The 26,120-nt window shown below is 34.8% G+C and overlaps 2 protein-coding genes across 3 annotated transcripts; one reads left to right on the top strand and one right to left on the bottom strand.

Annotated features, from left to right (window-relative positions):
• LOC120141807 lies at positions 1–1,059 on the bottom strand. The gene has a single exon (XM_039156591.1). It carries the CDS (start codon positions 1,057–1,059, stop codon positions 1–3), a length of 1,059 nt encoding a protein of 352 aa, XP_039012522.1.
• A 1,130-nt stretch (positions 1,060–2,189) lies between these two features.
• LOC120141691 lies at positions 2,190–6,291 on the top strand. 2 transcript variants are annotated; one of them, XM_039156488.1, is made up of 5 exons: positions 2,190–2,619; positions 3,172–4,047; positions 4,285–4,370; positions 5,149–5,289; positions 5,821–6,291. In XM_039156488.1, the coding sequence occupies exons 1-5, from the start codon at positions 2,290–2,292 to the stop codon at positions 5,963–5,965; spliced, it is 1,578 nt and encodes a 525-aa protein (XP_039012419.1). In that variant the 5' UTR covers positions 2,190–2,289; the 3' UTR covers positions 5,966–6,291. The 2 variants fall into 2 exon arrangements, with proteins under 2 accessions (XP_039012419.1, XP_039012420.1); XM_039156489.1 differs by having other exon boundaries at positions 2,491–2,619; positions 3,132–4,047.
• Positions 6,292–26,120: the final 19,829 nt, after the last annotated feature.

The following is a 26,120-nucleotide window of genomic DNA, read 5'->3' on the forward strand; positions in this document are numbered from 1 at the left end:
TCATGAGTGTTTCTTTATGGCGTCATCAACATAGCTTGCATGTGAAAGCTCCTTTATCCATTCAAATGTTCGATGACGAGACAAAGCTTGCTTTTTCTTCTTTTTCTCTTCAATGGCGGCAGCTTGTGGTGTTGCTTTGTCTTTCTCACCGTTCTTGTTACTTTTGGTGACGACTACGTTGTTCAGTGGTACTGTTTCAACTGCATTAACAGAACATGTACATCCGCTAAGCAATCCCACTCTCTTTTCTAAGAACCCTATGTTCAAATCTTGCTGATTCTTTGCTACTTCTGCGCCTCCATTGTTAACCACATTCTTGGTGCTCGAACTGCTGTTACTGCTATTACAACTGCAGTTTCGACTGACAGAATTTTTATTGCCATTGTTGTTGTTGCTACGAAGTTTCAAGTCTTGCAATTCAAGCCCCGGTGCTCGAACCAAGCCTAACTTGAAAAAATCCCACATCGATGATCTCTGGTTTCGGCTGCCAACGTTTGGTGTTCGGGTTTTCGGCAATCTGATTTGTGGCTTAGGGCTCGGATGTGTGGTGAAGCTGTTTCTGATTTTGATAGACTTTGGCTTGGGATTGGAACTTTCCATTCTCTCTGCTATTGAATTACTGCTACTTGTCGTGTGATGGCTGCTGCTAGTGCTGCTGCTACTAACACTTGTGAACCTACTTAATGAACCCTGGTCCATGGACTCTGACCTCGACAAGCTCATGCTGGTGTTGTGGCTATCTTGCCGGAACCCATTTATTCCACTGTCCGAGCTGACGGAGTGACGCAGTGGCAGAATTTGGCCTTTGAAGAACACTTCATCAGCTGCACACATCTCTGGTTTTATCGAAATAGAGCCACCCCACGAACCAAAGTTGAAATCTTCTTCTGTTTGACTCGTTTGGGCCTGGCCACCATCTTCTTCTTGGACCACCTGGTTCTCTTCTTTAATCAAATTGACAGGCAAATCACACAGCGACAACGCTTCTTCTTCTTCTTCTTTTTCTTCCTCAGCTTCCCATTTTTGTTCATCACAATTTTTAATTGCAGTACTTTCCATTGCTTTCCAACTCAAATATAAACTGGAATGAAAAAACAAAGGGTTGGGAGAAATGGGGTTTATATATAGAAAAAGAAAAGAGTAAATTTTGAATTTGAGAGAGAGAGAGAAAGGGGGACAAATGGAAGAAAAAGAAGTAGAAGGTACTGGAAAAGTAGTAATAATACAGAAACAAAAATGGAAAATTCACAAGTCAGAGCAGACGAAGCAAACATGGTGGCGGTGTTTTAATGTTTTGGAGTTGAAACAGAGGGGGACTATGAGGCCGGCCATTAGCCAAAACGAGGAAGGGCTTGGATTTTATGCTTTTATGGGGGCTAAAGCAAGAAGGCGATCTGGCATGTAAACTTTATAAAAAATGTTAAAAAGTTGATTTATAATGTCGAATAATAATGGCTAATCTCTAGGATTCCATTTAGTGAATCGAGTTCTTTTGGGTAGTTTCACATTTTCAAAACTGTTTGAAATGAAAATTGCTTTATTGAGACACATGAAGGGTTGGTGTAGTTTTTAATACAAATTTTATGTTTATTATTATATGTGGTGCAAAATGGAAGATTTTGAATTTGAAAGGGATTCATTAGGTGTCTGATTTATGCCTTTGCCGAGGAATGAATTGTATTCAGATTGAAGAGATTTTAAATTTAAGGACCACAGCCAGAATTTGTCTTAAATTGAGGAAGGAAAGGCATTGATTATAAACCAAGAAACCTCATTACTGTTGTGCCATATCTTTACAGTGATGTCTGAAAATTGAAAAGATTCTGCATGGAGTGTTATTCATAAACTCTTTTTTGTATCAGTCTGCCGAGTTCAGTATTCGCATTAACACTTCATTAATCGTCATATATTTAAAATTTGATACGTTGAACACAATTTAATTAAAATACTAATCCAAAACAATCAGGAATGAATTTAGAACAGTTTAAGGAGCCCATAGACTTCAAGCAGTTGGGCTCAAATCCTTCAAGGGTCCATAATTGTGGACCAAGTCCCCCGTCATAGCAACACGTGGTATGCAAAGTTCAATCCACGTGCCATGATATTTTCTAAACACGTCATTTCATATACTCCGCCGTGATTGTATCACTGCCCCCTTTCTCCGACCACGTTTCAATGGGTAATTGTCTAGATACTCAAACTCATGTTAGCAATTCCACTAAGAAAAATTCCTCAAATATCGATTCAAAATATCTTTTAAAAAAGATGAAATAAAAACGTTGGTTGAAAATGTCCTTTTTATCTGGATTACACCTTTACCGGAAAATTACCTGTTTTCCAATTCAATCAAATCACTATAGCTACTCTTTATGCTCTCTATTGTTGCATCCGAATTCCAGAACTCAGTGGTTCAGTTCAGGAGCTGGCTCGGCCACTCAGGCCGAGTTCCCTGGCGAGAATGCGTACGATATCTTAGGAGTTGCCGAGACCAGTTCGTTCGCTGAAATCAAAGCGTCGTTTCGTAAGCTCGCAAAAGAAACTCACCCGGACCTTGCTGAGTCGAAGAACGATTCACCAGAGTCTTCGAAAAGTTTCGTCCGGATCCTCGCCGCTTATGAGGTGTTGTTGCAATTAGTACTCTCTCAAATTCAGTCCAATATGGATGTTTTTTCTTTCTTTCTTTCTTTTATTGATTTCAATTACTAGCTAAATTTGAAATATGAAAGTTGGTAGCAATTGAATTGATAATAAATCGAACATATTCTATTCAATTTAATGAACTTTTGCTAAAAACGATTGCACCTACGCTAATTGGTAATTTTGAAACCCGTTTTAATGCTGGAAAATGGAAATAGATAACATAAGAATCATCTTTTGGTGGATTTAGGTTACATTGAATTGAATCATTATTTTTGTCAAAACAAAACATTGAAAGTACTTTCAAATGTAATCCATTTTAAGAATTTAGAGAAAAAAGAGAGTTAAGGTACAGCAGGGAGTTTGATTTTATACACTACAAAGTGTATTATGGTAATGGAAGTGCTTTATATTCTCTTACGGATGCATTTATAATAAATGGCATTCTAAAGCACGAGTGTCAACTGACATCAACGGATGCATTTCTAATACAGGTCATTTTGATGCATGAGTGTTATCAATATTGTATTGCAGATTCTTTCAGATTCTGAGAAGAGGGCGCATTATGACAGCTATCTGCTATCTCAGAGAATGGTTGTGCAGAAACATTCTAGACAAGGTTCGACGTTGTTCTCGTATACTACCCATATGTCTATTAATAAGCAGATGGAAGTTGTTGAATGGTTAAAGTGGTATAGATTAACTATAAATGATATCGTGTCTCAAAGGAAAGCAGTGGTCGGAACTGGCTATTTTGATGTTCTTGAAGCAGATTTTTATTCTGCGATACAAACAGCATATTATGGTCCTGTAATTGAATCCATGGATCTTCTTCCTGATCGATTTGAAGCTGAAGAAAGGTCTGTGTATGAAACTCCGGAGGTACTGCACTTGGTTTCAGGGCGCGATCTTTTTGGGATGGTTTGCCTGGTTGATAGGGTTCCTGAGTTATCTTTTAGCTATAATGAGAAATTGACTTCTTTTATGTCTTCAGCTTCAATCATGTCCCGGTCTACCCAAAATTCTAGAATCTGCATGAATGACAAGCATGACATCCATGGTGGAAATTCTCAGATTCGAGTAACAGATAGAAAAAATCATGCATCTGATGCATATAGAGATTTGGAGTTACATGTATCTGGAAGAGTGGTTGCTGTTGCCACCAGAATCCCTCCTAAAAGCTGTTTTGGTGAAACACAAAATGAGGATGTTGAAGACCTTATACAAGTTTTTCTTACTTCAGATGATGATTCCATGCCTTTCAGTCAAGGATTGGATTGTAAAGTTAGATCCCGAGTTCTGTTGGGAACAATAACTGGACTTGGAACCTGCCCAGAAGAGGGATCATGTTTTGTTTACAATAGAAATGGTTCAAAAACCCATGTGATAATGAAACATAGGACATTGCTGGTTTGTAATTATGTTCTCCTTAAATCCTATGCCATTTTTCTCCTATCCTTTTTATAGATGCATAACTTTGGCTTTTAGTTTATTTAGACAATCTTTGCTGGCCTAATTTTTAAGTTTTTTTCTTTCTTATTTCTCAAGTAATTTTGTTTATACAATGTGCTGCATGTACCATAAAATTGAAGGATTTGCATTATCAGTTAAGTATCTATTCCCTTTTGATTTGTTTTTCTTTTCCAGGTGAAGCATATGCATTGGTTTCGGGTGGGAAAGGAAGTTTCTGTTTGTGAGTGTAGATGTAGTAGAGCTCGATTACCACCTAGCAAGTAAGCTTCTTCTTTCCTTTTCTTTTTAATTGTAAAATAATGTTGAAAGCTAATGCCTGGTTTTGAGTATTCTCACATTAGCATTCATGTTTTGCAGTTAAATGTGATTGTTATCATTGAGGAAGCCAGGGTGACTATAATAGTGTTCTTTTTTTTTTTAATTCAGTACATTGGATGTTTCATTATTTAACAGAAAACTGGTAGAGTTCATTTATTGAGTTTTACACTTCTACAGCTCTACCTTTTTCTTTATCTTATCTCTTCTGTATCTTTCTTTTGATTGCGTTTTACTAAAGAGGTTAAGGTCAGTGATCTGTAGTAAATGTGTGTGTATCGAGGGAGATTATGTAATTCTGTGACATATTTGAAAAAATGAACTCCAACTTGTGTCATCATGCTTCCTATGCCCTTTACACAACCATCTTAATCTTTGGTTGACTTTTAGGCTGGTCTTCTATTATTTCTAGAATATTTCATTTCATTTTATTTTCTGTCGTCTTCAAGGAAGAAGCTTACCCTAAGTCTGTCTATTTCTAACTTAGCTGTAATTCATTTTCCTATTGTGGCTTTATTAGGGATCTAGGTTGAGCTGTCACTTTGTTTTCTGTTTATGTGTGAAGTTTGATCTTATTACGTGGTACTTTTAGTTTTTGTTGATTTGAAAGCTCCATTTTCGTGAATTACACATGCATTTTTCAGGTTTTGAGGCACGCTTGTTGATTAGACGTGCAAACTCTAAAGTCTGGTTAGATTATAATATTTTGTAATTTGGCAACAGATTTTGGTTGTTTGAACCTCGTTGTGGAATGCATGACATTGGTGGTTGGTACATCGAAACCTTTGGGCGAGATAAGAAAGGCAGGACAGTCCCATCCCAAAGATATTGGGATGGGGTTGATGCAGCTGAACAATTTGATGAGTAAGTACACTCTATTTTGTCACTTCCCTTGGGCTTATGCTTATATGTGAAAAGATGAACTGAATAACTGGCTGGTCTAAATCAATATTAACTCTGATGGGACTAGAATATTTTTTTATTGATTAGATGAAGCTGTAGTGTTTTGAATTATATAAAAACTTCAAAATTCAGGAGTGGCCTAAATTGCTTGCAAGATTAATTTTAACTATCTGTCCAAAATGAATTTTCAAAATCTGTAGATTAGGGCATCAATTTTTTGGTTAATTTCTATATCCTTCAATGTTGTCAGCCGGTTCTTTTAATGTAGTCATCATAAACCTGTAGAAACTGTCTCAATCTTGATTTTCCACACTCGATGTCGTCTAAGGTTGGTTCTGTTTGTGCTACTCTACATGAGTCTCCATCCCAAAGCTTCCTCAAGATCCTGATGAAAAACAACTCTGGTTGTGGCTTTGATACGAAACTATATAGTAAGTTCATTCTCTGAATTAAGCTTTGAAAGTATCTTACTTTGTTATTAAACTGTTCCAGGAGACTCCATCCAGCTATGTATTTGCTTGCCCTTGCATATAGGACTCTAGATATTGAAGATGCAAAAATAAGGAAGCAAACCATTTGGAAAGTTGTTGGAGGAAAACTATTTAGAATCCTCAGTTTGTACAAGAAGTTTGTTTAGGATAAATACCTCTTTGGGATTGTGAGTATGCATTATACTTGGTTGGGGAGCGTCAAGCAGAAGTCGCACTAGCAAATTTATTGGTGAAAAATGGTCAAGGGGGTGCAATTTGTATTTGGCATTCAATTTTTCCGAGCATAGTGAAACGCCATGAAGGTACTGTGATAAATGAAGATATTGGAAGTTCTCATTTGGATGTATGAAGAAAATGATTCCATTGCGTGCCCATTTATGCATCTTATTAAGATAATTCGAATGATCTGTGTCCACTGTTCAGACCTGTTCGCTCTACTTCATTGTCAGCACTCGAATCTGCTATAAGAGAGAAAAAACTTCAAAACCTTTCAGACCAGTAGGACTTGTGAGGTATCACCATGATATTGCTCATACTCATTGTGCTTCACCTGTTAGTTTTGATCAGATGGTAGCAAAAGGGACTGATGGCATTCTAAAAATGCCACGGTATATAATCTCCTATGCAGCTCTCTCTCTGGTTTGTTTTCCTATGCAACCAGTTTAGAGATACACGTGGCTAATTCTGCTTTGCCATTAAATATATTCTCTCATGTAGTGTGTTGTGTACATATGTATAGGTAAGCTGTAGATTTGGATTCGGCTTCTTTATCGTTTCTTTGCACTTTCTTGATGGCTTGAAATAATTGGAGAAAATCTTGGCATTTGCAAGGTCTATATTTACTATACTTAGTTTTTGCTGATTCTCTTTTTTGGGCGTATCTGCCATTGATTGCACTAGCTGAGGGAAACTCCTGAAAAACAAATCACAACCTTTTTACTTTAGTATTTCGTGTTAGGCATAATACCAAAATTTGCCCTCAAATATTTATTAAAATAGTCATTTTGGTCTTTGTTTTTTCTAGGAGAATTTTGACTCCCAACCTTTTATTTTAAGATAAAAAGGTCCATTTATAATTATAAATAGTCAATTAATAAATGATTAACCCTCTAAAGTAAGGGTTATCGTAAAATGAAATGTTGGGAGGTCAAAATATTTTAGAATAAAAAATAAGGATTAAAGTGATTTTCTAGTTAAATGTTAGGGCTTTTAATATTAAAATGAGATGTTGAGAGTTAAAATATTCTAAAAGAAAAATAAAAATCAAGATAACAAACGTTGGGGTAATTCGTAATTGTAGTATTATGTGTTCGTGTTATCTACCTTAGTAAATCGAGGCCTGCACTAAACCCGACTTCGCTAAGTAATCAGCAGCTGCATTATTTCCCCTGTAAGCATGTGCCTTTTAACTCATTATAATTTATAAGTATCGCCCACGGCAAATTAAGCCGAGCAAGAAAAGAGAAGTCTACGTTTTGTCTAAGTCGATCCTAGATTAAAGTAATTGAACCATTACCTTTAATCCTAAACTATTGATTGGTCTGCGGCGTTGTTTCGATATCCAAAGGCAGTTTTTAAGTTATTTTGATTAAATGGAGAGGTATTATACTTTTAGGATAAATGTTGAAATTTGAACCCCTGTTGGATGAGATAAAAAGAATATTCTTAACTACTTGACCAATTAAGAGGAGGAAGATTTTGGGCACAACATCTCAGTTAAAAAAAAGACTTAAATAGTTGTACAAATCAACTATCATCATAAATCAAATTGTCTTACTAGATGTTTCATCCTAGTTGGAAAAAACATGTCACTTTGATGTACTTTAAAGGTGAACTTGAGGAAGGTATTTGATTCTTTGAACTGGAATCTTATTCTCCAAGTTTTAAGAGTTTCTGGCTTTCTTGATCAGTTTTATACATTGGATTGCAGGATGTTTACTCATTTTGTTTCTTCTAAAATGGTGCCCTAATGGGGTACATAACTGAGGCAAAAGGAGTTAGATTGGGGATCCTTTGTCCTACCACATTCCATTCGTGATTGGGATGAATATTCTCTTGGGGGATGTTAAACATGGTGGGCAATGGGCATCCATAAAGTTTTCAGCGATCACCAAGAAGCTGCAACTTATTCATTTGTGAGTTGCAGACGAACTTTAGTGTTTACCGAAGGTTCAGTAGATTCTATCCGGTAATTAGCAACATCCTGGAGTTCTTTTATAAAATTTTGGGGCTGCAAATGAATAAGCAAAGAGTAAACTCAGATTACAGAAACTTACACCAGGGAACCTCTGTTATATAATTGTATTGGCAATGGAGGAGTCTCTGATTTTGGATGAATTTTTCTTCTGTCCAAAACAAAAAAATAGTAGGGAAGAGGATATCCTTTAGAGCCTTGATTATTGTAGATTATAAAGCATTAGCATATGATCAATTATTGGAACTGTGGCTGAATATTTGGAATCTAAATGCTTCATTTATGAGTGGAGCTCAAGGATTTTCGATGATAGTGTTTTAACTTCATCTGCTTGATGCATTTGGTGATTGTTCAGTAACATTTTATTTACTTAAAATGCAGTTGATAGGTGGTTTATTTAGTTATTATTTTACCTTTAAATTGCTACTTAGTTGTTGGTTTTTGTGACTGATTTGTTCGTTTTGATTTATTTTTTTACAGTACACTAGATTATGGAAATTGTACTAAAAAGACATAATTCTGCTGTTTTTTTAGAATCAATGCTAGATTAGTGAGCATGACTCATCTGACGTAGCGTTAAGTCAGCACCTTCCAGAAGGTCCAGTCAGCGCTTATAGAAGGATGGATGGGTCTTTCGCGTTCTTTGAAATTCAGATTCAAGTTAATATCATGTTTTTATGATTTTAATTTAAATATTTTAAGAGTAATTATTAGGAATTATCTCTTATTTTTAGGAATTATCTTTTCTTTGTTTTTAGGATTTTTGAACGCTATAAATATCTTTTCAGGGTAAGCATAAAAACATATTCAGAATTCATTTTTTTCTTCCTCTGGGTTTTATAAAACTTTTCTTTTCTTTTTTAAAGTTTTTTTTTGTTTTTGTTTTTATTTTTAAAGATGCTAAGTATGATTGTCATACTTAGCTAATTTCTCCATAAACCAAGGGCTAAAGCGATGACTCAATTCCTATTGTGAGGATTGAAAAACACTTAAAATATCTTCGGGTTATTTTCTCAATTTTTTTGGAGAAATAGGATAGGTAATCGACATATCCTTTAAAATCAAAACGATTTTAAATAAAAAAGAGCTCGTTGGTTTGGATGTTGTTCTGATTTAAAGTTGGGAGGAAGAATCAACTAGTAACTAGTTCGACTTCCTGTGAACACACTTAGTGGCGGTCCGCTAAGGGAAATCAAGATCGAACTTGATTCTCATTGAGAAAACATAGTCCGAGTCGGGTTTTGTAGCATCCCAAAAACCGGGTTAGTGACCAAATTGTAAGATTTTAATATTTCGTGATCAAATTAGATAAACTGAAAAGTTCAGAGACTTATTTGGAATAACTTTGTGTAGGATTGAATATCAAAGAATAAAGGATGGAAGGGCATAATAGTAATTTGATAAGAAAATGAATTAAAAATTCATTAGGGGTGTTTTATATTACATGTGGAGTTGGGAAGGAAAGAAGGAAATATCAGAGAATTCTAAAATCCATTTTCATCATTTCTTCTTTTTTTCATAGTGAGCTCTATAGCTAAGGTAAGAATGTTTTCAGTTGGTTAATTCTTGTAATTTATGATGGATTTTGATTCTTGAAGTATTAGGAGAGTTTAAGTAAGCTTAAAGAGAAGTAGAAACTAAAAGAATAAGAAACTATGAGTGATTGAATAAAAGGGGTTTTAGAGTGAATTTATGAGAAGAAGGTTATAAATGGATTTTTAAGCCAAATTTGACTTGACATAGGCTGAAATAAGAAATCTAAAGTGTTAGAAATGGATTTAGAGCATGTTGAAAGTTTGGTAAGATTCTTAGTTTCAAGTGATATTATGGGAATTTGGATAATTAAGTGTGTTAGAGTAATATAAGTTGGTTGTTATAAGTGTAGTTAAGTTTGAAGGCTTGAAAGGAAGTCATAGTAAAAGGTTTAAGGGAGTTTTGGTCAAATTTTGAATTGAAACGAATAAGTTCTACGCAAGGGGTATCGGTATTGGATGAACAATACCGATACTTCAAATTGAAAATAGGTGATAATTGGGTCTAGGTATCGATACTAGATGAACAATACCGATACCATAAATCAAAAGTTGAGGAATTATTCAAAGAGTAACGATACCGAGGTAGTAGTATCAGTACCAAAGGTATCGATACCACTTTTAGAGATAAAATTCTAGAAACGAGAACGGGTATCGATATTGAAGTATAGTATCAATACTATAAGTAAAGAAGTATAGGTATTATACCTTAGGTATCGATACTATTCATATGGAATTTTTAAAATTAAGTGTTTTGTTTATCTTATGTTAGTAAGAATTTATTATAGTAATGTGAGTTCCGATATTTATGTCAATTGTATATTTGTGTAGATATAGAACACAAGCAAATATCGAATGAGTCAACGAGATAAGATTGAGCAGAGAGAGATAAAAAGTTATTAGCGTTGATTGAACTAAGTGAGACTAAAGTGAGTTCATGCTACTAGGAAAAATGATCATATGGAAATAAGACTTGCGATGAGTGTTGAGTTAATCGATTGACTGAATCAGCCAAGAGGGGGGTGAATTGGCAATAAAAAATTTTGGTGGAAGCTTTTGCAGAAAATTGAAAGAAATTGCACAGCGATTTAGAGTGGTTCGACTTTATCAACCAAAGTCTACGTCCACTACCTTAGCTATCCACACTAAGGATTTTCCAACAAATTCACTAATTTGTTCTTTCTTTTGAGGCCAAAGAGATAACCTTACAACTCCCTCAAGAATATACCCCAATTCTTGAGAACACTCTTTTCTCAAAGAGAAATACAAATTTGCAAACTTACAAGAAAAACCTCACAAGGCAAATATGTTTGCACAATTCTAGAACAAAGAAAGAACACTCAAGAATAAATACAATTGAGCACAATAAGTGTTCTTGAAAGCAAAATGAATATTGAATGAAAAATAGGCTTGAAATGCTCAAACTTGAGGTTTGATGCTTTCTCTTTGATTCTCTCTTGATTCTAATTGCTTGATGTTTCTTGTTATTGATCAATGGCTTCTAAGCTTGCTTAAATACACCTTGAATCACTTCTGAACGTTGGGGATTATTAGAGAAAATAATATAGCCGTTTTAGTGTGAAAACAATTAATAAAACAGTTTGGAGTGTAGGGGGAATCGGTACCCCTATGGGGAATCGGTTCCCTAAGTGTAAAATTTAAATATTTCGACCGTTATACAAGGGGGGGAATTGGTACCCCCTGGGGGGGAATCGGTTCCCTCCGAGCATTCTGGATTTCTCGGAGCCAAACCATTCAGGGGGAAATCGGTACCCCCTTGGGGGGGGAATCGGTTCCCTCTGAGCAATCTGGAATTTTTGGCTTTGAAATGGTTCGAGATACTTTGTAAAATTATTTTAAGTTTAAAACTTAATTTTACACTTTGAGTAAGGATTAAAAATGATCTTTGAAAGATTTGGAGTAATGTTTTGATATTCGAATAATTCTATCGAATATACTTAGAAAAATTATTTGGAAAATCTTAAAATTCATTTAACTTAATTTGTTATATCGAAATATCAAAATGTTTTCAACAATCTCCCCCTTTTTGATATAACAAAACATTTTAGTAATTTTAAGATTTTGAAGTCAAGTTTTGAAATTACTCCCCCTTACTTTGACACTAACACTTCTCCCATTTATCATTTTTAACTTCTCCCCCTTTTTGTTAAATCAAAAAGACATTTTAAAGAATTTAAACAAGGTTTTGAAATCATTTAGCCAATTGATTATATATAATATAAGCTGCTAAGATCACAAGCAAGAGAAACGTTAGCCATTAGTTTCATAATCAATATTCATAATTAATGTGAAATGGCAAAATTGGTCATATATCTAATCATGAAGTAAATGATGTAATAATGAATAAATTTAATCACACCAAATAGATAATTTCTAACCATTCATAAATCCAAACAAATTCAAAGTCAATCAATCCACAAATTCAAACATTCCAAAATATTCAAAATGTTAAAACAATAAGTTTGGAGTTCAAAGCAAAACATTGAATCACATATCCGGATCAGGAGGAGGAAAACAAGCTCGCATAGCGGCCATTTCGTTAGTGAGGTCATTAATACGTGCGTTGGTTGCTTCATTATTTGCACACATTTCCCGAAGAATTTCTAATTATTGAGCTCCCATTGTGGATAAATGGGACTCTATAGAAGTAAAGCGCGAATCCATAGTAGCATATCGAAAATCGAATGTCTCCATAAAGGATTGGAAATATGGAGACATTGGATGCATTTGTTGTGCTTGCTCCTCGGGGCTGCTCAGGCTCATCTTCGGCTTCATCGATATCTCGCATTAATTGCTCAAGCTCGAGATCTTCTTCAGCTTCGGGTGGAGCTTGTGAAGAACTAGCTCCCGGAGTATTTGCAGAAGATCGAACCCATTCACCGGTTTCCTTATCCTTAATCAATCCCGCTCTCATTAAGGAAAGAAGGTTAATTTGTTTCTTAAGGGGGAGAACGGCATCTAGACCGACTCTAAGCCCAGCTTTGGAAAACAGATTACTTAAAATGCAACCGTAAACAAGAGATGAACAGAGTTTTTTGTTAGGAACAAGATTTATGGTTTCAACAATTTCAGCAAAAATAATATGAGGTAGGTTGATTTTAATATTGTTTTCGAAACAATGTAACCACCAAAGATCTAAGGCTCTAAGAGTAGAATAACGACCTCCGGATGGTCGAAACCACCAAGAAATCATTAGATGAAGAAAACGTTCATGAAGGTCTAGGACACTTGCACTATCCCTTCTTTTATAACGAGATCCTAAAACCTGTTTTTCATTTGAAATACCATCATTATCTAATCCGAATGTATTGGCTATGTAAGCTGAGTCAATATATAAGAATTGTCCTAGAAGGTAGGAACGAATTCCTATGGTTTCGGTTTCAGTTTGGTTTTTAACACAAACGGCATTAGAATAGAAAATACGAACAAGTTGATGGTAAACGATGGGTTCAAGGTCAAAGAGTTTATCAAATTTCCACTCTTGTAAAAGAGGAAGATATTTAAAATTAATAGCTAACATAGCTTGACGATAAGGAATACGTTCTTCCCGGATTTTGTAAGAGTCAAAATATTGATAATACCAAAAACGATGATTTCTAGGACCAGGATGATTGAAACGAGAATTTTGGATAGTCAAGTTAGGATCAATGGGATTAGGATTAGAAATTGGAATAGAAGTAGGATTTGGAGGTGGATTTGGTTGACGGTGTGAACGACTAGATGAAGACCTAGCACGTTTAGGATTGGACATGGTTTAGGAAATCGGAATTGATAACCTGCAATTTAGAAAACACAAGTATGCAATTCAATCAATCTCAAAACTCAATTGAGTCCTCAATATTTCAAGGTTCTCTAAATCAATCCTAATGGGCAGAGTTTTTGAAAAACTTTTGAAAAAAATGGTTTTGAGAAACAATATATGTATAGTTTTCATAATAACAACATAATTTAATCAAAACACAATAATTTAAATTTTTTTATTTCAAAAATTTAGAAAATTTTGGAAAAATCTTGTGTTTTTGATGAAATTAGTTGTAATATCTAGTTTCTAATCACTAAATAATCAATGCCCGATTAAAATTTCAACCTAGAACTAATTAAAACTAGTTCTATGTTCATAAATTGATAGAAAAAAAGTTTTGGAAAAATACCTTGAGTGATTTCGGATTTGAGTGAGATTAGATGAAGTTTGCACGTTTTTGATGATTCCAACAGGTTTTGAGGATGATATTTGAAGTGAATTTCGATTAAAAACGTTGATTTGAGGCAAAAATGGAGATTTGAGTGCTTAGAAGGAGAGAAACAGCGGAAGGAAGAAAATAGAGGGTTGAGGATTTTGAAGGGTTCTGCCCGTGTATAACCAGAACCCCAGGGGGTATCGATTCCCCTGTGGGGGGAATCAGTTCCCCTTCAAAGGGGGAATCGATTCCCTCAAGGGGGGATCAATTCCCTCTGTACCAAAATACTAAAATCTGATTTTAAACACCCAAAATGCTAAATTAATTTCCTCTAGTGGTATTGGCAACTCATATATTGAAAATTAATCATGTTCAAACAATTCAATTAATCTTTAAACGATATTTGAACATAAAATTAATTTTTCATCAAGAGTCATAAACTCCCCCTAACTAATAGTAATGAATGCAATTAAAAAAATTACTATTATAAGCATTTTTCATTTATTATTAAAAATGCTAAAATTATTTTAAACACTCAGTGAAGATAGATTGGTCAAACCTAATTCTCTCGTAAGTGTCCAAAATCGTTCCTTGTCTAACGGTTTTGTAAAGATATCTGCTAATTGGTGCAAAGTATCAGCAAATTCTAGAACTACATCTTCCTTAGTGACATGGTCTCTAATGAAGTGATGTCTTATTTCAATGTGCTTAGTTCTAGAGTGTTGGATGGGATTTTTAGTGAGACAAATAGCACTAGTATTGTCACACTTGATAGGAATGGTACCTACTTCAATTCCATAATCAAAAAGTTGTTGTTTCATCCATAAAACTTGTGCACAACAACTACCAGCTGAAATGTATTCGACTTCAGTGGTAGATAATGCAACGCAATTTTGTTTCTTTGAAAACCAAGAAATTAGCATATTTCCAAGGAATTGGCAAGTACCGGAGGTGCTTTTCCTATCTAATTTGCATCCTCCATAATCCGCATCAGAAAAAGCATGCAAGCTAAAGCTAGAGTCTCTAGGATACCAAAGTTCTAAACTAGGAGTGTCTTTAAGGTATCTAAAGATTCTCTTAACAGCTAGTAAATGTGATTCCTTAGGACATGATTGAAATCTAGCACATAAGCAAACACTAAACATAATATCTGGTCTACTTGCAGTTAGATAAAGTAGAGATCCAATCATTGACCTATATAATTTAACATCTACACATTTACCTCCTTCATCTAAGTCAAGCTTTGTTGAAGAGCTCATTGGAGTGTCATGAGGTTTCCCATTTTCCAGTCCAAACTTCTTGAGCATATCTTTAACGTACTTAGCTTGATTGATGAAGATGCCATCTTTTCTTTGCTTGATTTGGAGTCCCAAGAAAAATGAGAGCTCCCCCATCATGCTCATATCAAACTCACTTTGCATTAGCTTAGAAAATTCTTGGCAAAGAACATCATTAGTAGAACCAAATATTATATCATCAACATAAATTTGAACTACTAATAAATCTTTACCTTTATGCTTCAAAAACAATGTAGTGTCAACCTTCCCTTTTGAAAAACCTTTTTCAATTAAAAAATTTGACAATCTTTCATACCAAGCTCTAGGAGCTTGCTTTAAACCATAAAGAGCTTTTGTCAATTTTAAAACATGATCCAGAAAATTTGAATCTTCAAAACCTGGAGGTTGTTCCACATACACTTCTTCTTTTATAAAACCATTTAAAAATGCACTTTTAACATCCATTTGATATAATTTAAATTCATTGAAACATGCAAATGCTAATAACATTCTAATTGCTTCCATCCTAGCTACGGGAGCGTATGTTTCATCATAGTCTATGCCCTCTTCTTGAGTATACCCTTGAGCAACAAGTCTAGCCTTGTTTCTCACTATATTACCACTCTCATCAAGCTTATTCCTAAATACCCATCTAGTACCTACAGTAGATTTATTACTAGGCCTTTCAACTAATGTCCATACTTTACTTCTCTCAAATTAATTTAACTCTTCTTGCATAGCCATAATCCAATGTTCATCATTTAATGCTTCTTTAATAATCTTAGGCTCTATGCATGAGATAAATGCAACATAATTACAAATATTTCTAAAAGAAGATCGAGTTGTTACCCCTTTGGATGGATCACCTATAATTTCATCATCCTTAACATAGTTGTACTCTCTTGGATAAGATACTTCCCTTTCTTTAATGGTTGGATTCTCAAGAGGATCATGAGTTTCCTCATTTTTCGTTTCTTCATTTGTATTTATAACACCTACATCATCATTCACACAAGAATCCTTCCTCGTAAGGGGATTATCATCGAAAACAACATGTATAGACTCTTCTACAACTAAAGTTCTTTTATTAAATACACGATAGGCTTTAGAATTTAAGAAATAACCCAGAAAAATTCCTTCATCACTTTTAGCATCAAATTTGCCAAGGTTTTCTTTACCTTTGTTTAAAACAAAACATTTACATCCAAAAGGATGAAAATAACTAATGTTAGGCTTTTTATTTTTGAAAATTTCATATGGAGTTTTCTTTAAAATTGGCCTAATCATTACTCGATTTACAACATAACAAGCGGTATTTGTGGCTTCCGCCCAAAAATATTTTGGCAAATTATTTTCACAAAGCATGGTTCTAGCCATTTCTTCTAAAGTTCGATTTTTCCTCTCAACAACTCCATTTTGTTGAGGGGTTCTAGGTGCTGAAAAATTATGGCTAATACCGTTAGAGTTACAAAATTCAGTAAATCCAAGATTTTCAAATTCAGTTCCATGATCACTCCTAACACTAGTTGTAGAAATCAATTTTTTCATTTTAAATTATTATTATTAAAATTATTATTATTATTATTATTATTAATAGTAATATTATTTATTATTTAAATATTACAAAGCCCAAATCACAGCCCAATTACATTCAAATCCCAAACCCAAATGGAAACCCTGAATTAATTTGGGGTTTTAGCTAGGGTTTTCAAACCCTAGCCCCCCGCCGCCGTCAACATCATCAGCCGTTGGATCTGGCAAGATCCAACGGCCCAAAAGGGTTCCAGATGGAAAACCCTAGGGTTTCTAACCCTAGCAGCCATCCGTTTCTAGATGCGGCGCCACCCCTGAAGCCACCCCGACGATCGACTCTCTGATGCCAGATGGTCCAACCAGTTACTGCCGACGCTGCTGCTTCCACGACGCCGACCTCGTCGAGCTTTCCAGAAGCCAGCTGCCTCACCAAATCAGTGCTCTATGGTGAGTCACCGCCATAGCTAGGTGACTCACCAAAGATGCTAGATCGGACCGGTCCGAGGAGTACACTGTGGTGGCTATAAAAGCCACCACTGAACCTGCAAAAAAAAGGAGGAGAGGAAGGACAGAGAGCAACGGAGAACACGAGAGAAACGAGAGATCCAGCAAAGAAAAAGAAAAAAAAAAGGAAGACAGAAAGCTACCAACGAACCCACAACCAACATAAAACCAAAACAGAAAGCAAAGAAAGAAGAAAGAAACTTACCCTTGGAGCCTTGACCACCGTCGGAAGCACTAAACATCGCCGAAGAACAGAAAATACCGAAGGTATTTTCGTAGATTTACTCCGATTAGGAGTCTTTTAGGGAAAACAAAGACCGGAATCGGTCTTAGGGCGTTTAGATCTACGCTTTGGGGGTGTTTTTGGTGAATTCCGACCACCGTTATGGTGGTCGGCGGCGGTGGTCGGCGGCGGAGTACGGTGGCCTATGGCTGCCGGTTTCCCTCCGACGAGGGAAACTAGAGAGAAACCAGAGAGAACTCTGGTTCTCTCGTTTTGAGAGAGAATGTAAATAGGCAAATGAGAAGCTTGGCCCTTCGGGCCAGGCGTTTAGGGTATTTAAAACCCTCCCCAAACGACGTCGTTCTGGGGAGGGTATCTGTGTAATTTCCATCATGGGTAAACCCTTTCCGCAGTCACTCCGAGTTTATAACATTACAAATTAGTCACTGAAAGCAAATTTTGATTCTTTTAATTATGTCATTCAATTTTATTTTATTACATTTTAGTCATTATCAGTTTATATATATATTTAGGGTAAATAACTGATTTAGTACCTTATAATTTTATTAACATTTATTTTAATCCGATTAATTAAATAAGGCTAAATTACATTTTTATCATTTAAAGTTTTTATTTATTCGAGATAGAGCCTTTAAACTTTGATAAATTTTATTTTAATCAATGATTAATTAATTAAGGATTAATTACACTATTAGTAATTTTATTTTATGATGATTCAAGTTATGTTCATTATTTTAAATAATTTTACATTTATTATTATTTTATTTATTTATAGTCATTGTTTAGTTATTTTTTTTACTTAATTTTTATTATTTTAATATATTTTAAATCATTACTTTAATTATTGTTTTACTATATTATAAATATATATATTATTTATTTAATAATGTTTATTTATTTTCCATATTAAAGAAAAGGGCAGTCTTAATACAACTGGATGTCCTATTTTGGTATTTTAAAACTAATTATTATAAAAATTATAATTTAGTTTTATTACGTTTTTATTTATTAATATAGAAGGAAAGAGCTGTCTTAAGGTACCTAGAAGCCCTTTTCTGATATTTCTAAATAAATAAATATCTTATTTATATATTAATATATTTTCTTAAAATTATAAATTTGAAATACTAGTATTATAAATTAAATATATTTTGAATTTTTTAAATTTATAATAATAGGGACAATTTATAATTAAAAAGTACCAATTTTTGGGCGTTGTAGGGGTGCTAATCCTTCCCTAAATGTAACCGACCACGAATCCCTTTTTATTATTAAAAAGAACGAATTTTTGGTTATAAACGCAGATCAGTTCATCTTTTAACTGATGTTTTCTTAAAAACTCTGTTAAAAGATAATTTTTAGGTATTCGACCTACCTAACCCAAAAGGCCGATGGCGACTCCCAAATTATTTATTTTTCAAAACCATTTATTCACATCAATTTTTCCGCCAAATAAATATTTCGTGCCCGGACGAAAAGCGGTTACGACAGCTTGGCGACTCCGCTGGGGACCGTCAAACTTTAAAATCAATAATAAATTGTCTCTATTAATTAAAAATTAAAAGTTCATATATTTAATTTTTAATTCTTTCTTTTCAAAATTTTTATATTTACTTATTATTTTCATAATATTTATATGTTTCATTTTACTTGCAAGTATTTTATTTCGTTATTTATTTTTCTGTTAGAAGTTTGAACATTTCTCCTCACACACAACACTTGCATTGCATAACATAAAGCTCTATAATTGAGTTTGTCCCTTTTAAGTGAGAGTGAAAGCGACGTCTTCGTGAGAATTTATTCTCCGTGTCAGACCTAGCAAGTAACTTTCGGGGTTCATATGCTCTATGTCTTCGTGAGAATTTATTCTCCGTGTCAGGTATAGAGAAATGTGTCCTCTCGAATTGAACTCGATCCATTTAAGTTTGTAATGGACTAGGATTGAGGGTTGATAGCCCAAAGGGGCATCAACAAAGACAATTCGAGTACCTTTACTCCTAGAACTGAAACCCTGCATGTAATAAACCTTAGAACTTCTCCTGATCTAAGACAATACTGAACCTCTGTCCTTAGGTGTACACAAATGAGAAATAAGCTTTAGCTTTTAATTTTTTAATTTATTATTTTTTCTGAATAAATGCATGCGAACTAAAAATCATGCGGTTAGGTTAAATTTTCCAAACAAAGCATGGAACTAGAAAGCATGAGGTTAAGATTTATACATTGATAGATAGATTTTTTTCATTAGTTGGTACTAACTATTTTATTTTTTCTCATTTCTTTTGTTTGCATTGCATGATCATAGCATAACCAAAAGGTGTCTACTTGAAAGACTGTTCATCATATTGGAAAGAAATCGTAAATGGACAAAAAGTTTTATGATCAAACAAAATATGATGCGGCCAAAGAAAGACATTATGAGGAAACTCCGAGGATAGAAGCAAGCTATGCACTCAAAGATCGTATGACCATTAAGGAGCAAGAGGAGATACGAGAAATAAGAAAGCAGATGTCCAAGATGATAGATAGAATATCTGTGTTGGCCAAAGGAAAAGAGATTCCAGCACAGAAAGAGAGAGAGCTCAATGAACCTAACTCTGCAGTTTCAGATATGCAAGGGATTTCGATTCTTAACCAATTTGAGAAATTACAGACAGTCATCATTCGTATTCACAAATCGTATGGAGATACCAAAGAAATGGTGACGACTGTACAAGCTCCCAGAGAAGAGAAGAAATCATGTAATCAGAAATCATCAAAGTTTGGTCTGCTCCCGATGTCTAAAAATCAGGTTCAATTCAAGACAAAAGACGGTTCTCATATTGATGCTATACCTATATCATATAAATATTTGTATGAAAAGTTACTTGAAGCACGGGAAATAGCTCCATATTACATAAAACCGTTCCAACCTCCGTATCCAAATTGGTATGACATCAACGTTCATTGTGAATATCATGCCGGAGCTCAAGGAAATACCATCGAGAATTGTCTTGCCTTCAAACGCCGAATCCAAAGTCTTTTGGATCATGGAACCTTACAATTTATGGTAAATAATCGACCTAATTTGGTAACCAAGGGTCCTGATAGATTAATACCAAAAGTCTTCAAAAGTAAGAATATCAGTAGGGGCGCCCAGAGAGAAGAAGATTTGCTGAGGTTTGAAGCTCAAATACATCATTTGAAGATTGAAAATGATAAATTGAGCACCAAAATGGAAACCATACATGAAGATTTCCAGAAGGTCAGTCAAGCCTTTCAAAATGCTGGTATAGGAAACACCCCAGAAGAGTGGATATCAGGGGTCACCAAATTGAAAAAGAGTTGCAACATACATGAAGATCTTCTCCAAAAACTTTTTGAACACAAATGTTCTCTCACAAAGGAAAATGATCAACTCCAAGAATTAACATAGGAGATGAAAGAACCCCAGAATGTCATGAAAGAAGCTGCAGTCCAGACAAGCAATATGGCCCATAAGCTGATAATCTAACTTGGTTTTAGAGAAGAAAATGGGAAAGTTATTCCCTATATGTAAAGTTTTGTTGAAGTTAGGATTAAAAGTTGTCCCCTACATGTAAAAGTTTTGTTTGATGTACTGAAGCTTTTGTGTTCAATGAAATCTGTTCTAAGATGATCACTCTTAAGTAACACCTTTTCATACATGCATTTACATTTTGTATCTGTGCATTTTCATTTTGTATTTTTATATCTTTGAATTGCACATTTTGCATTCTTATTTTTCCATTTATGCATTTTTCATATTTTTATTTAAGTACTGTCATGTACTTTAATTATAAAAACATATAAATAATTCATGAAAGGTTTCTGTAACAGTAAAAACCAAGATCATTCATTTATTTTACTGTACCATCATCATGAAAACAATGGAGCAATCTTATGAAGGACTACAAGACCATTGGCCAGAACCATTGACAGGGTTACCTCGGGATAAAAGGAAAGAAGTTTCAGATTCAGTACCAGATGGATCAGATCAAATTATCCAGGGAATGGAATCTGATAAAGAAGATACAACTGCTATAGAGAAATCGTGCTATCAGATTGAAGAGTCGAGAAAGATAACATACCCTGGGGCATCCCACTCAAACCCAAAGAATAGCCTCATTAATTATTCACAATATGAGGAGAAAGTCAAGAGGACAGAGAAAGCAATCAGAAACATGAAAGATGTTAGTGCCTACCACAAAGAATTAGAAGCAAGAGAGCTTAGCTTAGTTCCAGATTTGATTATTCCCCATGAATTCAAAATGCCTGATTTTGAGAAATATGATGGCACCAGTTGTCCCTTAATCCATTTGAGAATGTTTTGCAGAAAAATGGGAGGATATTTAAATTCTGATGACCTGTTAATTCACTCTTTCCATGATAGTCTTGTTGGCCCAACAGTAGTCTGGTACAATCAGTTGGCCCAAGAACAGATCAAGAGATGGGTAGATCTAGCTGATGCATTTTTGAGACAATATCGGTATATTAAAGGCTTAGCTCCAACACGTATGGATCTTCGAAGAGTAAAGAAGAAAACCAATGAAAGATTTCAAGAATATGCCCTAAGATGGAGAGGAGTGGCAGCACAAGTTCAACCTCCCATGATAGAAGAAGAGATATCACGTATGTTTCGTGATTCCCTTCCCGCTCCTTTCCGCGAGTTGATACAGGCAAATCCGACAAAGGAATTCAAGAATCTTGTGACAACTGGAGATTTAATTGAGAATATAATCAATGAAGAAAACTCAAAAGTCATATCCAAGAGCCCGATGGATCAAAAAGAAAAAGCTGATCATGTGAATGAATGTTGCATCCAGAGTCCTCGTAATTACAAAAGAAAAAGAGCAAGTAACTGTTCGGATCGACCAAAGAAAGTCATGCGATCAAGAAAAACTTTGGAAGTGTTCCAAACTTCCATTTCAGACTTGTATCCTCATTTGGTTAAAGGTCAATACATCACACCAAGACCAACTAAAATGACATCAAACCCTTCTGCTCATAGTTATGATCAAAATAGTGTTTGTAATTTCCACTTGGGGGTAAAAGGGCATTCTACAGGCAATTGTAGGCCATTGTTAAAAGAAATTGAGATGCTTGTTGACAAAGGGGTTTTGACACAAGAAATGATCAAAAAATGGGAGGGTGAATGAAGAAAAGAACCCTGATCCTATTACATACCCAACATTATAGGAATAATGAGGCATGATAAAATAAATAAGTGGAAGTGTTATCTACCACTGTAGTACTTTCTGTTTTCAGCATCTTGTTTGAACTTGTTTTTTTTCCTTCCTCCACCTTTTGTGCAATAAATAAATTTGTGTTGCTTATTAAAGTTATGAGCAAGGAATCAAATTTTAATCTTGAGATTATTGAGTATCAAGTAGATTAAATATTCTTTTAATTTTTCAAGAGTTATAGATTTATTGGCAAGTGATAAAATTATATCTTCAATATCCCATCCAACACCAATTACTCGACCTTTACCAAAACCAAATCCTGACACTACATTTATCTGAGACTCTGAAGAAATGTCTCTACCTGTTTTTGAGACACAAACACTAGATGTTTACCTTCTCGGGTAGAGTCGATTGATTGATGATACTACCTTCCACCATATACATGACTTCAAAAGTCACACATTTGTCTTTTCGAACACAAAACCATCATAAACCAAAAGACCTCAAAAAAAAAAAACCAAACTTTCAACTAGTCGTGAATTTTACTGCAAGAAGAGACGAGATGAGGCATCAAGGACCAACTCATTGATGATAATTTCGAGTGATTAGGGCATACTCAAAGAAGAAGGGGAAAGTGATTGATTGAAATAAATATATCATGCATTAATTACATTTTTTCATGTAAATAAAGTTAATCTTGAATATTCATCCCCCTGTGGATACCTCTTTTTACAAAGGTTTCTGTGTATGAGATGATGAACGACATTGTTTCATTTATCCTTTAATATATATATATATCCTTGGTTGTCCCCATTTGAGCCTGAATAATGTTTCTTCTAATTCCACCATAACCAAGGATCACCCTCTACATTGGGGGGGGCAAGAGTGCTTGAAGATCAATCCAATCAAGAATAATGGAAAACCTCCAAAATGCAAAAGGAAAAGGAGGTGCTCAAAGCAATTGAAGTATTATAATCATCCAGCAAAGAAAAAAAAATTGAATCAAGATGGGTGAGCCTCAAGTTACAAGGTTGATCAAGTACAAACAAGAAAAGAAAGAAATGTTGAAGATATGAGAAAATGGAAATAAATCCAAAATTTGGCAGTCTAGAGGGATCCAGATGATGGAAAAATCCCCAACAAAGCAGATCCAAGTTAAGAAAGGCAAGGTGATGGCATCAGAATGAATTGATCCTTGGTTTGATTACCCTTAAACACTTATTTGGGCCTTTTTATTCTTTTCTTTCGTAACCATAAGCCATGACCTACGTTACGTACCTGAAAAGTCCATTTTAATCATACATGGATTTCTAAGTAAAATACAATATCTTCAGAATTCATTCCGCCTCTCAAGATTGATTTTTATTTACAAAAATTGGTTTTTAAAATTTTTAATGCATGATATGAAAAATGATAAAAGGGGGGTTCAAGATGTAAATTTTTAAATAACATTTTAGAACCAAAGGAGGATTCGAGTTGAAAACCTAAAAAGGCGACTCGAATATTGAATGGTGCAACAACGACATAAGAGACGATTTTAAGCTCTTAAATGAAGCACCGCACATCCCAAAGACGTTCATGAGATTTTGGAAACGAGAAGCATCTCTACAAGATGAGCATAATAACCATTTCTTCAAGTTAGTGGAACCCCGAAGCGACATACTGAACCAACTTGAAAGAACCTACTTTACCAGAATCCACCCACACTTCAAATCAGTCAATAATTTTGACACTTGCCATAGGACTATGATTTTTGAATGATTTAAAAGTGTACTTGATTTATTGATATTTATTAAACTCATTGTTTATGATTTGATTATATTGTGAACCTGAAAGGGGCAATACTTTGTAAAATTCTTCAATAAACAAAAAAAAACATTTTCAAACAGGACAGTCTCAAATAGAGAAGGTCCTTGAAGCAAATTGTTGCTTAGTCTACCTCTGTTGAAGAAAAAGAATGAACGAGGCCAGAATAATGAAGCACTTCACATTTTTTAAGGCAAGTGGTCCAGGAAGCCAGAAAGTATGGAGAATTGAACTTGTGATGCTCTCCTGTGACATTATCAGCAACTTATTAAGAATGATTACCTTGTTCTAAAGGGAGATACTGAAAGACAGTCACTTTAGCAACCATTGCAAGAAAAGGTTGCTATATGGAATGTCACCGACAACAAGGTCGAATTCGACAAATCTACTCATCAATTGCTCCAACCGATCATCATTCAGTTCTTGCACATCTGTTTTCAAAAGTATGCCAAGACAGTAGAAGGCGACATCTGTATTACTGATCCCAGGAAAAAGAGACAGGACATTGATATCACCAGAGAACATGTCTCTAGCAGATCCTCCTCCTCGTGTATGGTTTTTAGGGAAACCTAGAAGCATTTCCACCTCATCAGGTTCAAGTGGAACCATTTTATTCCTCCTAATCCATACCAGATTCCATTTTCAAGCACTCATCAAGAACATACTTCTGGACACTCGAAGGTGTTTCATTGTCATAAGCTTCAAGAGCCTTACAGATCCTTTCTGTCAATTTGGCACTTCCTGTACATGTTTATAAACAGTTCAACTTTGTTCTTGGATCCCAGGAAGACCATCATTTCTTTGTCAATGGAAAAGCATCAGCACATAGAGGAAGCAGAATAAGAGAAAATCTGTTCTTAATTGGCAGAATTATGAATATAGCCCTTTTCAGTGTAGTATCATGGAAATGCTTCGAATCTACAAATTCTGGCTCCACATCGAATAAGCACTGTGATATCCTAGTCCAAACATTAACTGGAACAAATGTAATGTGCTCCATAGCATCTTCTGGAAGTGTTCTTTGAGTTATCTGATCTGGTTGGACAGAACCAATCATTGAATTTGGAAGATGAATATGCTCATAGCATCTTTTGGAAGTGTTCTTTGAGTTATCTGATCTGGTTGGACAGAACCAATCATTTAATTTAGAAGATGAATTTGCCAATAGCATCTTCTGGAAGTGTTCTTTGAGTTATCTGATCTGGTTTGGCAGAACCAATCATGGAATTTAGAAGATGAATTTGCCAATATCATCTTCTGGAAGTGTTCTTTGAGTTATCTGATCTGGTTTGGCAGAACCAATCATTGAATTTGGAAGATGAATTTGCTCATAGTAGAAATAAGGAGACTCAATAGCATCTTCTGAAAGTGTTCTTTGAGTTATCTGATCTGGTTTGGTAGGAAATACAGAACCAATCATTGGAATTAAAAGATGAACTGCATGATCGTCTTCATTAAGAAGCTTCTTTTCAAGCTTCTTTTGCTTATTCCTTTCCCAAAAATCATAGCACAAGTTTCGCCTTTTCTTGTTATTGGGATCATCACATAATGGCTTCCCATCTTTTACCGGAAGAAGTGCGTCATCATCCTTAGTCATTTGAGCAGCACATATAAAATCTATCAATTTTGAAATTGATGAATCTGGACCACATTTCTCCAGGGCTATTGAAGTTTCAGCCTCTGAGAATCCCATTTTCGTCAAGTATAACAGTTTATTCTCCTCATCAGAATCAGAATTCAGGATTTCCTCGATATCAGAAGAACTATCAATTTCTGTGAAATCATCCTGAAAGATTGCTTCATAATCAGATGAGTAGTTATCAGAATCA

This window comes from Hibiscus syriacus, unplaced genomic scaffold, assembly GCF_006381635.1.
Source record: "Hibiscus syriacus cultivar Baekdansim isolate YM2019G1 unplaced genomic scaffold, ASM638163v2 tig00110813_pilon, whole genome shotgun sequence".
NCBI lineage: Eukaryota > Viridiplantae > Streptophyta > Magnoliopsida > Malvales > Malvaceae > Hibiscus > Hibiscus syriacus.